Source organism: Globicephala melas, chromosome 21, assembly GCF_963455315.2.
Source record: "Globicephala melas chromosome 21, mGloMel1.2, whole genome shotgun sequence".
In the NCBI taxonomy this organism is placed as follows: Eukaryota; Metazoa; Chordata; class Mammalia; order Artiodactyla; family Delphinidae; genus Globicephala; species Globicephala melas.
In genome coordinates this window covers 21536930-21549036 of record NC_083334.1, presented here as the reverse complement: position 1 = coordinate 21549036, position 12107 = coordinate 21536930, and the positions used below count along the sequence as shown (strand labels likewise).

General features: G+C 43.8%; 1 protein-coding gene across 4 annotated transcripts in view; it reads left to right on the top strand.

The window, feature by feature from the left end:
- The window catches only part of LOC132594400 (low-density lipoprotein receptor-related protein 2-like), a 38062-nt gene that overhangs the window by 9958 nt on the left and 15997 nt on the right, over positions 1 to 12107 (top strand). For all 4 annotated transcript variants that reach the window (XM_060291621.1, XM_060291619.1, XM_060291622.1 and 1 more), the window contains exons 9-17: positions 169 to 337; positions 639 to 807; positions 1641 to 1866; positions 2658 to 2783; positions 4157 to 4381; positions 7836 to 8147; positions 8809 to 9021; positions 10315 to 10509; positions 11068 to 11283. In XM_060291621.1, the coding sequence (XP_060147604.1) occupies positions 169 to 337; positions 639 to 807; positions 1641 to 1866; positions 2658 to 2783; positions 4157 to 4381; positions 7836 to 8147; positions 8809 to 9021; positions 10315 to 10509; positions 11068 to 11283 (1851 nt within the window). The remainder of the gene's footprint in view (positions 1 to 168; positions 338 to 638; positions 808 to 1640; positions 1867 to 2657; positions 2784 to 4156; positions 4382 to 7835; positions 8148 to 8808; positions 9022 to 10314; positions 10510 to 11067; positions 11284 to 12107) is intronic.

The following is a 12107-nucleotide window of genomic DNA, read 5'->3' as shown; positions in this document are numbered from 1 at the left end:
TATACTGGAAATACCTCACACAGCTGTGGCTCTCATTCATTCCTTGTGTTGCCTTATTGTATGGCTTGAAATCAGAAGATGTAGGCAAATTTTGTCTGAGTCTCTTTTTTCAAGGTAAGGTGGATATAGAGGAACAGAGAAACATAATACTGTCTCCTGTATCCCCAGAACTTAAAGCAATCAACAGTATCTCTTTGGACTGGTTCACGGGACAGTTGTATTGGGCTAGCAGCTTTGCCAGGGTCATCTGTGCTGGTTTAAGTGATGGCAGAGGCTACGTCAGAATCCTGGAAAAGGATCTTGTGCCAGAGCAGCTAATAGTGTTTCCTGCAAAGAAGTAAGTAGCGCTTCTTTTGGAATATATCCAAAATCATTGGTTATCCTAGATATTTAAATTGATGAGAGCACGTCAACCTTTTCAACCTAGGTCTCATTTGCTCCAAAAAATTCTTAATTTTGAAGTTTAAATTGAATACCACAGAGCCAAACTTTTCAAAGTCTACTGAGTCTGAGAGCAGCTTTCTTAGCAGTGCAATGATATGAGGTCTGTGCAAGAGACCAGGGGAGCCTGGCTGGTCAGAGTCGTATACACACTCCTGAGGGGATTCTCTTAACACTTGTGCCTTTGCCTTTCTCAGGTACCTGTACTGGGTAAATAGAGGAGGGAAAGGCCTGAGGACTATTGAAACGGCAGGGATGGATGGCTCTGATAGGAAGGTGCTGGCAGTGGTGAACATGGAGGAACCCTCAGGGCTGACACTAGACCACGTGGCTGGCAGGCTCTACTGGATCAGTGCATATAAAGAGGTACTGCGATGGGTCAGAAAAAGGTAAACCCATTTAGCAGGGGCTTGGTATGACTGTAGGTAAGTACAGAGTTCTCTTATGTCTTGCATCGTCTTAGTAAAATATCTCTGGCCATGAAAACTGAGAAGAGCACAGAATCTTCAAGTAGAACCAGACTGTATCAACGTAGGTTGGGAGACTTAGTGTGACTTTCTTAAACTCTCTACAGTCAAACTCAGCACTGGAATTTCCTGGTAGTCTAGGTTATGTTCTGTGTGGTACCTGGGATACAAAACATTTTACAATGGCAGACCTCTTCCTTGAAAGCATGCAGTTACTTAAGTACTTCAGTGTCTTGTACTCACATTTCTAGGTCTTCATATTACAGTTCATGCTTTCTCATTTTTGGAACCATCAAACTAAAAGACCAGTAGGACATGGGGGCTGAAAACATAGGTTTGGAAGTTGTAGTTTTAAGCCTATTTCTTCCAGCTGTGGTTTCTGGCTACTTAGGGTACCTCTTTGAGCTCCCACTGCCCTCTCTGAAAAGAGAGAATGCCTACCTCAGAAGATGGTTGGGGAATGTGGTGGAAGGATTTGGTACACTGTCTGGATGCAGACGCTAAGTTACAGCAGCTACTTGTACAACATACGTTGACTCCAGTTTATATAAGAAACAGCCCAATCCATTGGCTTTGACATTAGCCTCTGTGGATCCCAAGATAAGTTCATCTCTATCCAGTTGATATCAGATAAAGGTGTTTAATCAGTGTCCAAGAAACTGAGGTGCGCTAAGGGGGTCAGCCGCTCTTGCTAACACTGCCCTGCCCTCATGAGACCCTCTCACCCTTCAGTCCATAGAGACGGTGAACGTGGATGGAGCTGGGAGGCACACCTTCCCCAAGGTCTTCTTGGAAGGTGAAGATCCAGTGGGACTGGCTGTATTTGAGAACTCTTTCTTCTGGACAAATAAACTACAGCTGTTTCATGCTTCACCCCACAACCCGCAGGAGAGAGTGGTGCTGCTAAACGCTTCCATATCTGCCTTCTCGGTGCTCCACAAATCCCAGCAGCCTAAGAGTAAGTTATTGCTTGCTTTCAAAATGCTCGTGAACCAGAACGCATACTGAACGGAAACCCCCTAAAGTACTCCCTCCGTCTGTTGGAACTTGCTATTTTGGGGGGAAATGTTCTGGGTATCATTCCAGACCTATCCAGGACTTCTGAGTAAGATGAACGGAACAAAAATATCTGCTGGGAAACTCATTCCAGGCATGTACCTGGCTCTTGTCTAATGTAGCAACCAGAATTTTAATACACAAAACCTCTGAGATACACAAAACGGGGAATACGCTGTTCACAGAAGGGCTAGAATAGCTTCCTCACTGACACGTCAATTGATAACAGAAGATGGAACCAAGCCCAACATCCTTTTTATAGGAGGAAGTCAAATGTTCATTGACTAGGAGTTAAAAGCTTGTTAATCTGAAATTGTATGTCAGCTTCAACTCAGATAATGCTTCTTCAATGGGTCCAAGAAACTAACCAAAAGGGAGAGCCTAGAACCACTATTTACTTCCTATCAGCAAATTAGACAGTCATTTTGTCTCAACTCCAAGAGGGAAGATGCTGTTGGTTGAAGCTTTCTTGGCCCAAGCTTCATATAGAGAGGTCATTGTCACTGTCTGAAAGACACGGGGCTCCAGGAGTTCAAGGTCAGCCTGCCTAACCTAGAGGGTAACAAGTATATTGGGATCCTCTTAAAGCAAAAATGCCTTAACTCCCCTTGAGTCTTAGGTTTTGAACTAGTTTGGATAAATACATCTGAAATTGTATCCAACCTAATTGTATCTGTTTTTATTTTAAAACAGGCAGATACCCAGCATGCGTTCCAGGTTCTTGCAGCCACTTATGTCTCCTGTCCCCCGTCCATCCCAAGGGCTATAAGTGTGTTTGTCCAGAGGGGATGTTTCTTTTACCTTCGGGCACATGTAGTGGTAAGTATGCTGGGTGAAATGGGTTTGGCTTCAGAAGGCACATTCCATGGTAGGTCTGGAAATAATGTAGCTTCTGTTTTTGGATCAATTGCTTTTGACCTGACAACCTACTTTGATGATGAGAGTTTTGTTATCAAAAGATCTTGATTAGTTTTTTATTGTGCTAAAATATACATGACAAAAGGTACCATTTTAACTGTTTTTCAGTGTAGTGTTCAGTGGCATTAAGTATGTTCACATTTTTGTGCGACCATCACCAGAGCTTTTTCATCTTCCCAAACTGAAATTCTATTCCTGTTAAACAGTAACTCCTCATTCCCCTCTCCCCCCAGCCCCTGGCAACCACCGATCTACTTCCTGTCTCTATGAATTTGACTGCTCTAGGGACCTCATATAAGTAAAATGGTACAATATTTGTCCTTTTGTGACTGACTTATTTCACTTTGCATAATGTCTTCAAAGTTCATCCATGTTGTAAGATGTATCAGAATTTCCTTGTTAAGGTGGCTTCCATTGTGTGTAGATACTACAGTCTGTTTATCCATTCATCCGTCAATGGATATTTGGGTTTTATTAGTTTTAAAAGAAGAAAAAATAGCTTATACCACTCAGCTTTACATGAAAGATTAATGACTTAGTATAAGAAAGAAGCCCTCTGCAGTCTTATGTCTGTTGTGTATTCTGACTTATGTTTGTGGGCAGAGCGTCTGCATTGACATAATTCCTCATGCTGCTGTCCCATCTTCTGAAGTAGTAAAGCCTGCATAATCCGTTGAATGTCACTGTCCAAATGTCTTGACTTCTTTTCTATAGAACACTGAGGTTTTAAGAAGAATAAATGCTGTGAATGTGTTGATGTTCTAACCACCTTTGAAGAATGCAATTCACAATGGGTAGCCATGGAACGTGATTATGGTGTAATAAGCCATTGTGCCAAACTCAAGACTTAGCTTAAAATGTTTTTAACATGATATATACAGTTAAATTCCCAGGTAACTTTTCTTTATATCGGCAGTAGAGTTTAAAATTCTTCGTATTGAGACTTGTGTGCTACAGGCAAGAATTTGATGACATTACTGAATTAAATGGTGCAGCCCTGCAGCCCTAATCCTCAGGATTCTGAGTTAACCTTTCAGCAGAAATTTAAAAGACTTGGTGCCTTGGGAAGGCTGAACAATGCTTTCATTTGCCCAAATGACTCCCTTCTCTAAGGAAGCCAGGGCATTCGTGGTGAATACGTGCTTCAGAAGCAAACTTTATAAGATCCCTTTCTAGGGGAACCTCAGCTTGAGAGAGGGGCATTGCTCCAGAGGGGAGTATGGGGCTTCTCTGACAAATGGTCAAACAGGACATCTCTCCTTTTTCCTTGGTAGAGTTAAAACTAGTGTTTTCCTCTGGCAAACGTCTCTACTTGTTGAAGGTTGGCTTTATGGGAACTGCTATAGAGAGGAGCCTAGTCCAAGAGCATCCAAGGAACATCTATTTACTGGACATTGACTGGAAAAGAAACCTCGTCTACTGGACAAATACCCAGGGACATCTGTTCTGCTCAACTGGCTATTCAGGGGAAAAGCAAGAGATTTGGACAGAGCGTACAGGTAAGTTGGGGTGGCTATTATTTTGGATTTTTTCCTTTATTTTCTGGCTCTAAATTTAAGTAGGGCCAACCCCCACCCCCACCCCCTGCACCAGAAGACCCTACCTGTCCCTGATCTGAATCAACCTTAATACCAAAGAGTGGTTTTCAACTCATTTAAATATTAAGTGTCTCTGATTTACCCTTGTTCTTATGAAGGGTATGCAGACTCTTAAAAGGCTTCCATGATTTGGAAAATCCTAGGTTTTTAAAGTTCTATTTTTCTGGCATTAAGTCTGGATAGGATGGAAACGGACCTTAAATACTTCAACTTTGCATTGCAGATTTTTCTTACACTAATTTAGAAGCAATTTGCAATGCAGATTTCAGAGAGAACTAGCAAGATATTTTCTTAATATGATAATATATACTTTCTCTCCCCTCCCACACTCCTACATGGCATACCCCACCCTTAGCTCCCTGTACTCAGCCTAAATGCAAATATCTATTTTATAAAAGAAAACTGAGACTTGAGTTCCAGGGTGAGTAATCTGACTGCTGAATGCCTGTGCCATGGGTACTCTAAGTGCCAAGGATCTGCTTTACTACAGGAAGTGCTGTATTGGAATCCATGTTCCCGAGACACCCTTCAGAGCAGTAGACTCTACCCAGAGCCCTGTGGGCAAGAGCCTGGCACATTGGAGATTTCAGTACCTGACTGAAAGAACTTTGGGGAGAAACTGAAATGGGCAGTGATCTTGCAGAACATCTGATGGCTGTCTAGGAAACCCTGATCGTGGATTTCCTCCTGTTTAATTCAAATGCTACCTACCCCCACTGGCTAATCTTTGATAATTGGTTTCTACGTTATAATTATACCAAGGATTCGTAAGAGACTGACAATTTCATTTAAGCTGGCTCTGTGGTGAATACTGAGACTCTGTAGTAGGTGACCCTGAAATAATAGAAAAAAATATAGATTTTGCTCTCTGTCCCTGGTTACAGGCACAGAGCTTCTAAGACCTTTGTAATTTCCTAAGTGATGGGAGCATCTGACACAGAGTTCCTAAATCCATTAGAATTTCCTGGGTGATAGGAACAGCTTTTGTTTTAATGAGACAATTCTTGGTGGGTTTTGCAATACAATGCAAAATTGAATTTAAAGTCCACTTCTATCTTACTCAGATTCAAGGCCAGAAAAAATTTTGAAACCTTATCATTGCCTCTAGGAGGTTGGTCACCAGAAAGACCAAGCCGTGATGAGAAGCTAAGAAATTTCAGCCCCACTGCTTACTCTCTAGAGAGAGGAGAGGGGCTGAAAATGGCCTTAATAATCAATCATGCCTATGTGATGAAGTCTCCATAAAAATCCCCAAAGTATGGAGTTCAGAGAGCCTCAATACATCTGCGTGTACTGAAGCCCAACTCCACAGGGACAGAAGTTCCTGCACTTGGGACCCTTTGGACATTGCCCTACGTGTCTCTTCATCTGGTTGTTCATCTGTATCCTTTATATAATAAACCTGTAAACGTGTTTCCCTGAGTTTTGTGAGTCATTCCAGCAAATTATTGAACTCAAGAAGGGGGTTGTGGGAACCCCGATTTAGAGCCAGTGGGTCAGAGTGACAACCTGGGACTTGTGACTGGTGTCTGAAATGGGGGCAGTCCTGTGGGACTGAGCCCTTAGCCTGCGGGACCTGATGCTAACTCCAGGTCGACAGTGTCTGAACTGAACTGAATTGTAGGTGTCGACTTGAAAAAAAATGCACAATGTTAAGAGCAATGAGCCCAGTTTATTCAGTGTCTTACTGAAGACTATAGCCCAGGAGACAGCCTCTCAGTAGCTCTGAGAAACTGTTCCAAAGAGCTAAGGGAGGAGCCAGGATAAATATGAATTTTTTGGCTGGAAAAACGTGTAGTCAAGCATCAGAAGATTACTACTAATCATGAAGGACAGCTACCTCATGTTCATGATTTTAGTGTTTTTCTGTGCATGGGAAGATGCAGGAATCTGGGGTCGTTCGAAATTTTTCCTTAAATAATGCATCTTAACTACCTAGGGGCCAGTATCGAAAGCACAGAATGCTTCCTATTTTTCTCCATCCTGAATTCCTCTAGGGGAGCACTGCTGGTGGGCGACTGTGGTGGCTGATGGCTTGATCCTTGCAGAACTGGAATGGCAGCTGGCAGCATGGCTTTTTTTCCTTACATAGGACATCCCACTTGTGTTGCAGAATTGCTTGGTGTGGGGGGAAAAACACGCATCTGGTGTCACAAGTATTGATGTATAGTAAAGGAGACACACAGGAGTGCTTGTCCTATACAGTTGGCTGGAAAGCCTGACAAAGCCAGGCAGGCCTTTTCTAGGTAGTAATCAGCTTGACCTCTGCTATCAAGACCTGTTTGCACATCTCAGAGCCTCCTTACAACTCCTGGGCCTGCAGCTTTCAGCTTATTCTTAGATCAAGGTGCACTGACGTCTGTGGTTTTTTCTCTTGGATGTGTTAATCTCGCTCTCATATTGAAAATTGAGGACTTCCCTGGTGGCGCAGTGGTTAAGAATCCGCCCACCAATGCAGAGGACCCATGTTCGATCCCTGGTCTGGGAAGGTCCCGCATGCCGCAGAGCAACTAAGCCCGTGCGCCACAACTACTGAGCCTGTGAGCCACAACTACTGAGCCCACATTGCTGCAACTACTGAAGCCCATGTGCTCTAGGGCCCATGTGCCGCAACTACTGAAGCCCACGCACCTAGAGCCCATGCTCCGCAACAAGAGAAACCACTGCAATGAGAAGCCCGCGCACCACGAGGAGTAGCCCCCGCTCGCCACAACTAGAGAAAGCCTGTGCACAGCAACGAAGACCCAACGCAGCCAAAAAAAATTTTTTTTAACAAATAAATAAATAAATAATAAAAACATTTACATAGATCTCAAAAAAAAAAAAGAAAGAAAAATTGAGGCTGGAAAATACTGATGAAATTCTGAATCGAAAATGAGAGGGCCTCAAATTCTGTTTTAGGAAAGAGTGCATGTTTTTAAGAACCTTTGTGGAATCCTTCTAAGAACATTCTGTGATGCTGGCATGCTGGGCTGGCCATGGTTGAATCTGACTCCAGAGGAGACCACGTGTTTCCTGCAGAGGGCAGAGCCCCACGAGGATGAGAGAAACAGAACCCAGTGGAGCCAGTGTGTTCTTAGGAACTTGCCAGTCTTTCACTTAGCTACTAACATAAAATGCAGTGCGTGTCTACCTTGCCAGGGGTTGCCAAGGATCAGATGAGCTCATAGGACAGACAAGGTGCTGGAACCAGAGTAGGCATTATGGGACCATCGTGCGAACAAGGTGTGTAGGCTTGTAGGAACTGATCTTTGCATCCCCCCAACTGTCTCCCTTCTATCCTTGACCCAAAGTTTAAGACAGTATGTGAATGCATTTGAGTGTCCTTTCTAATGGGAGCAACTTGTCCTCACAGTCTGTTCAGCAAATGTGGACATTCCGACTGGGAACTTGTACTGGCTGCCCTGTGACACAAGTGCTATTCAGAGGACTAGAATCACTGGCCCAGACACCCATACCCTGTATAGAACGGGCAGAGTTATACTGCATCTCCTTCTCGATTGGCCGAAGAGGCTGCTGTACTGGGTGGAGAGTGGGGAACACTTGCAAAGCATGACCCTTGATGGCAAAAGCAGATGGGCAGTCTGGAGAGGAACCTGGACGGCGGACACCCACGTGACCTTAGACCTTGGCTCGTCTAGCATCCTCTGGACCACCAAAGGGTTAGGTAAGCACTGCACAACGAGTGAGGTTGGAAGAAGCTTGAGGGGATGAGTGAGGGTCTTGTTTTTAGTATAATGATTCCATTTTTAGAACTAGTCAGACATAGGCTCAAACTCTGATTTTCATAGTTAAAGCTTGGGCACAAGTCACTGACCTCAAACTCTGTTCTCATTTATAGTTTCTAGATTTATGATTGAAGAGATAGAAAACTTCAGAAATAACATAATTTTGAACACTGCAAAAAGCTATTTGTTTTTACTTCCATAAGTAGAAGTAATGGAACCAAACTTCCACTGCAAATGAAGTACAGGTGCTCCAGTTATAACTTGCAGCAGGTACCAATTATACCTTTGTAGCAGAATGTGATAGTCTTTTCACCCAGAAGTCATCCTTGAGACCTGGCATCTGTATGCTGATGACCGGGGGTTGTAGGACTGTACATGGAAGGTGGTCAAGTCACATCTGATGTTTCCATGCAGCAGACCTCACTTTCCTGGAGCTTTAAACGCTTCCTTGGATTATCTTTAACTGTAAAACTAAAACCTACAAAACTCAATAGAAGAATCTGTGCTTATTTTACCTTTCAATCCAGTGGTGGCCTTGCCTCCTTGCTGTCACAGGTTACTTGTTCTGTATCAGCTTATAAGAACCTGACTCTTCCTTAGGGTTGCAAAGTCTGAGTCTCCGAAAAAACAGAACCTACATTTTGAACAAGACCTGGAGTGATGGGATGATCGTGGCCCACGAGCCCTACCTGGTGACTCTGAACAGAACAGCTCTCATGCTGTGGAACAGGAGGATGCCAGAGCCCTTCTCAGTGTTGAAAGAGCCCTACATACAGAAGATGATCATCCTGGCAGAGAACCTGGAGGTGCCAGGTGAGTCTTCCCCTGGGAGGTGATTCTTGGGGATCCACTTTACCCGGGTCCCCTGGGTGTGTTTTTCTAGGAGAAAATCCTGGGTATCTTCTAGTTCGTATTGGCAGTGGTCCCAACCCACAGTTCAGCAGGCCTTCTCCCCGATGTGTCCTTGTCCTGGAGGAGTGAGAATCTAACACTGCTCTCAAAGTTGCTAAATGACACCAGTTCCCGAGTAACACCCCAGGCAGGGTGCACACCGCAGCCCCTTTGGGAATCATCTTTCACCTCAGCATATTAAAGCTCTTAGTCTGGCAGCAAAGAGATCCATTTAACTTGCTCTAAGCCCCTTTCCCAAGCTGGTTTTTTACCAAGGAACCCCTTTTCTCATAGCAGTGACATCTTGCAGGGGACCCTCTGCTCTGGGTCCTGGTTACCAGGAGAAGCAGCTCTTCTGTTGAAGCTGCACCTTGGTCACTCACGTTAATCTGCTTAATGCTGATTTAACTCTTTTCTTTTCATATAAGCCTTTGGCATGGCACCAAAAACTCTGATTCTGGACCTTGAGGCAGAAGAAGAAGAAATCCTATCACAGGATTCAGGGGGCTTTCTTGCCAGAAGCAGCTGGAAATCCCAAGGAAGAGTAGAAACAAAGATGGACAGAACTGTTCCTCCTCCTATATACCTGCTCCCTAGAGGTCTCTAAACTCCCCCTGCTGCTTAAACTACCTTAATTTTTGATTCACTGGTTTAACCTGATTTGGGGGGCTAAGAAGCGTTAGTCAGAGGAACATAGTTCTTAGGTGGTAAAGTATGCTAATAAAAAGTTAACTGTTTGGTAAAAAATCCAAGTTTGATTATTCTACTAACAAATCTATTACGTTGCTGCAACAGTTGCTGAAGAGTACTAAATGGTAACTTTTGGTAGTGTAACTTAGACATCTCAGCATCTCTAGGCCCCTGTCCTAGACCATCAGATGCTACAGCAGGAACCAGACAGAACAAGTCCCTGTCTTCAGAAACTTACTTTATTTTGCATGCCTAGAATATAGTACCAGGCAGTGAAAAAATTAAGGTTAAAGTTTATAGGCCTGAAAGGAGAAAACAATTTGCCCAAATTCAAAGCCATGAGATGATGGGCCAACACACCACACACATAGTCAAAAGATCAAGGGTCCTTATTCTTTCTTCCTATGAGGTAGAAGAACGTAGCTACCCAGCCATGATATGGGTTTTCGGGGAGGGGGGCAGTGGAAGCACATCTCCATTGCTGAAACCAAATGGACTGACATGCTGACACACTGTTCATTCTAGATCCTGAGGTCAAAGGAGCTGCCACACCCACCCCTCCTCCACCCCCTCCGCCACCTCCTCTCCTCTGCACCCGATCTTCTGTGCCGTGTCGGGACGGGCTGGAGTGCATCTCCCGGGGGTACCTCTGCGATGGCAAGCAGGACTGCAGGGACGGCTCGGACGAAGAGAACTGTTCCCGCTTCTGCAACAGGGCAGGTGGGTCACCGTCTCCTGTTCTCAGTCTCCTGTTCCAGGTATGCTGATTCAGCCTTGGGGGCATGATGTGAACTGCCAGAGGGTTTATTATAATCACACTTGCTTTCCCTATAAATTCTCACAGGTAAAAGTCCCAGTCTGTCAGAACACGGATCCTATGATTGCCCATTTTATGACATTTAAGTCCACAGTGTTTTGCCAGGTATAATTTGACTATTCCTTCCTTGCTCCCTCAAATTTGCCTAAGTATTCCAATATCTGCCTTTATATTGGCACAGCGTGACCTAAATGGACCACTTATAACCAACTTGGTAGTGTTTTAACAAGTTGTTAAAGTAACCAAACCAGTATGAGGCCTTAGTGTTTCAAGGACCTAGTTCAGCTTATTAACCTTAGTACTTTATTAAAGCTCACTTATGGATCAATAAGATATAGGACTCAAACAAGTAAGGTCAGTCAACTTACGCCTCAAACTCCAGAAGGAGTGTGAGTTAATCTAATTATAAATCTTCAGTATGATGAGCATATGGTGCTAGCTTTTGACCCTTTCTATTGAAGGGGTCTTCCAGTGTCTGGATGGAAACAAGTGCATTGAGGAGAAGTACCACTGTGATGGGGCCCGGCAGTGCCTGGATGGCTCGGACGAGCTGGGTTGCTGGAAGCCTGTTGAAGACTGCTCTCTGCGTTGTGACAACAAGACCCGCTGTATCCCCAAGAGCTGGCTGTGTGATGGCAACCCTGACTGTTCTGACAGAAAAGATGAACAAGGATGTAGTAAGTTCCATGGGAGTTCCTTGGAGTATTTCCAACTGCATTACAGTCGATTCTCCTTATTCATGGTAGTTATATTCTATATGACTATATATTCTATAAAGTTGCCATGAACATTGAATTCAAGGATATTGAATCATTGCTCCTAGATAAAATACAGGGTGGGTTTCTTTGAGTCTCTGGTCACAACATTTTTGTCAACCAATCAGTATATAACCTTATTTTATGTGTGTTTCTGTTGAAAGATGACTTAACATAGAGTGTTTGCTCATTAACGGCAAACTGTAACTCATGCTGAACAAAGCTTATCTAATGCACGTATTTTCTCCATAAGACACACCGTGGACTTCTGACCCTTAGGAGCACCAGACAGCAGTTGAGAACTATGGTTGGGGCCATTTTAAACAGCAAAATCACCAAAAGGTACAAAAATGTGAAAACCACGGTCCGAAATGGACACTTTTTTATATGAGTATGAGAACGGAAACAAGAAGGCAGAACGGTGCCTTGTTCAGCCTCAACTGGAAAGACGTGTGTTGGGCAACTCACATTTTTGCTGCTGTGTGTTATCTCTTCACATGACCATGGAAGTGTGGGAGTGTTGATTTGGGGGGTTACAAATTTTAGCAAGTAGGTGAATGAGCAAATACTGAATCCACAAATAATGAGGATCGACTGTACTTAACTACTTAGTTAAGACTAAGATGCAGGTTTCTGAGTTACAGGGACCTTGGTGATCATGCTGTGACATTCCCCTTTCCATGACAAGAAGAAAGAATAATTCTATTAGTGGACAACCAGTCTGCATATCAAAATAAAGTATTAGT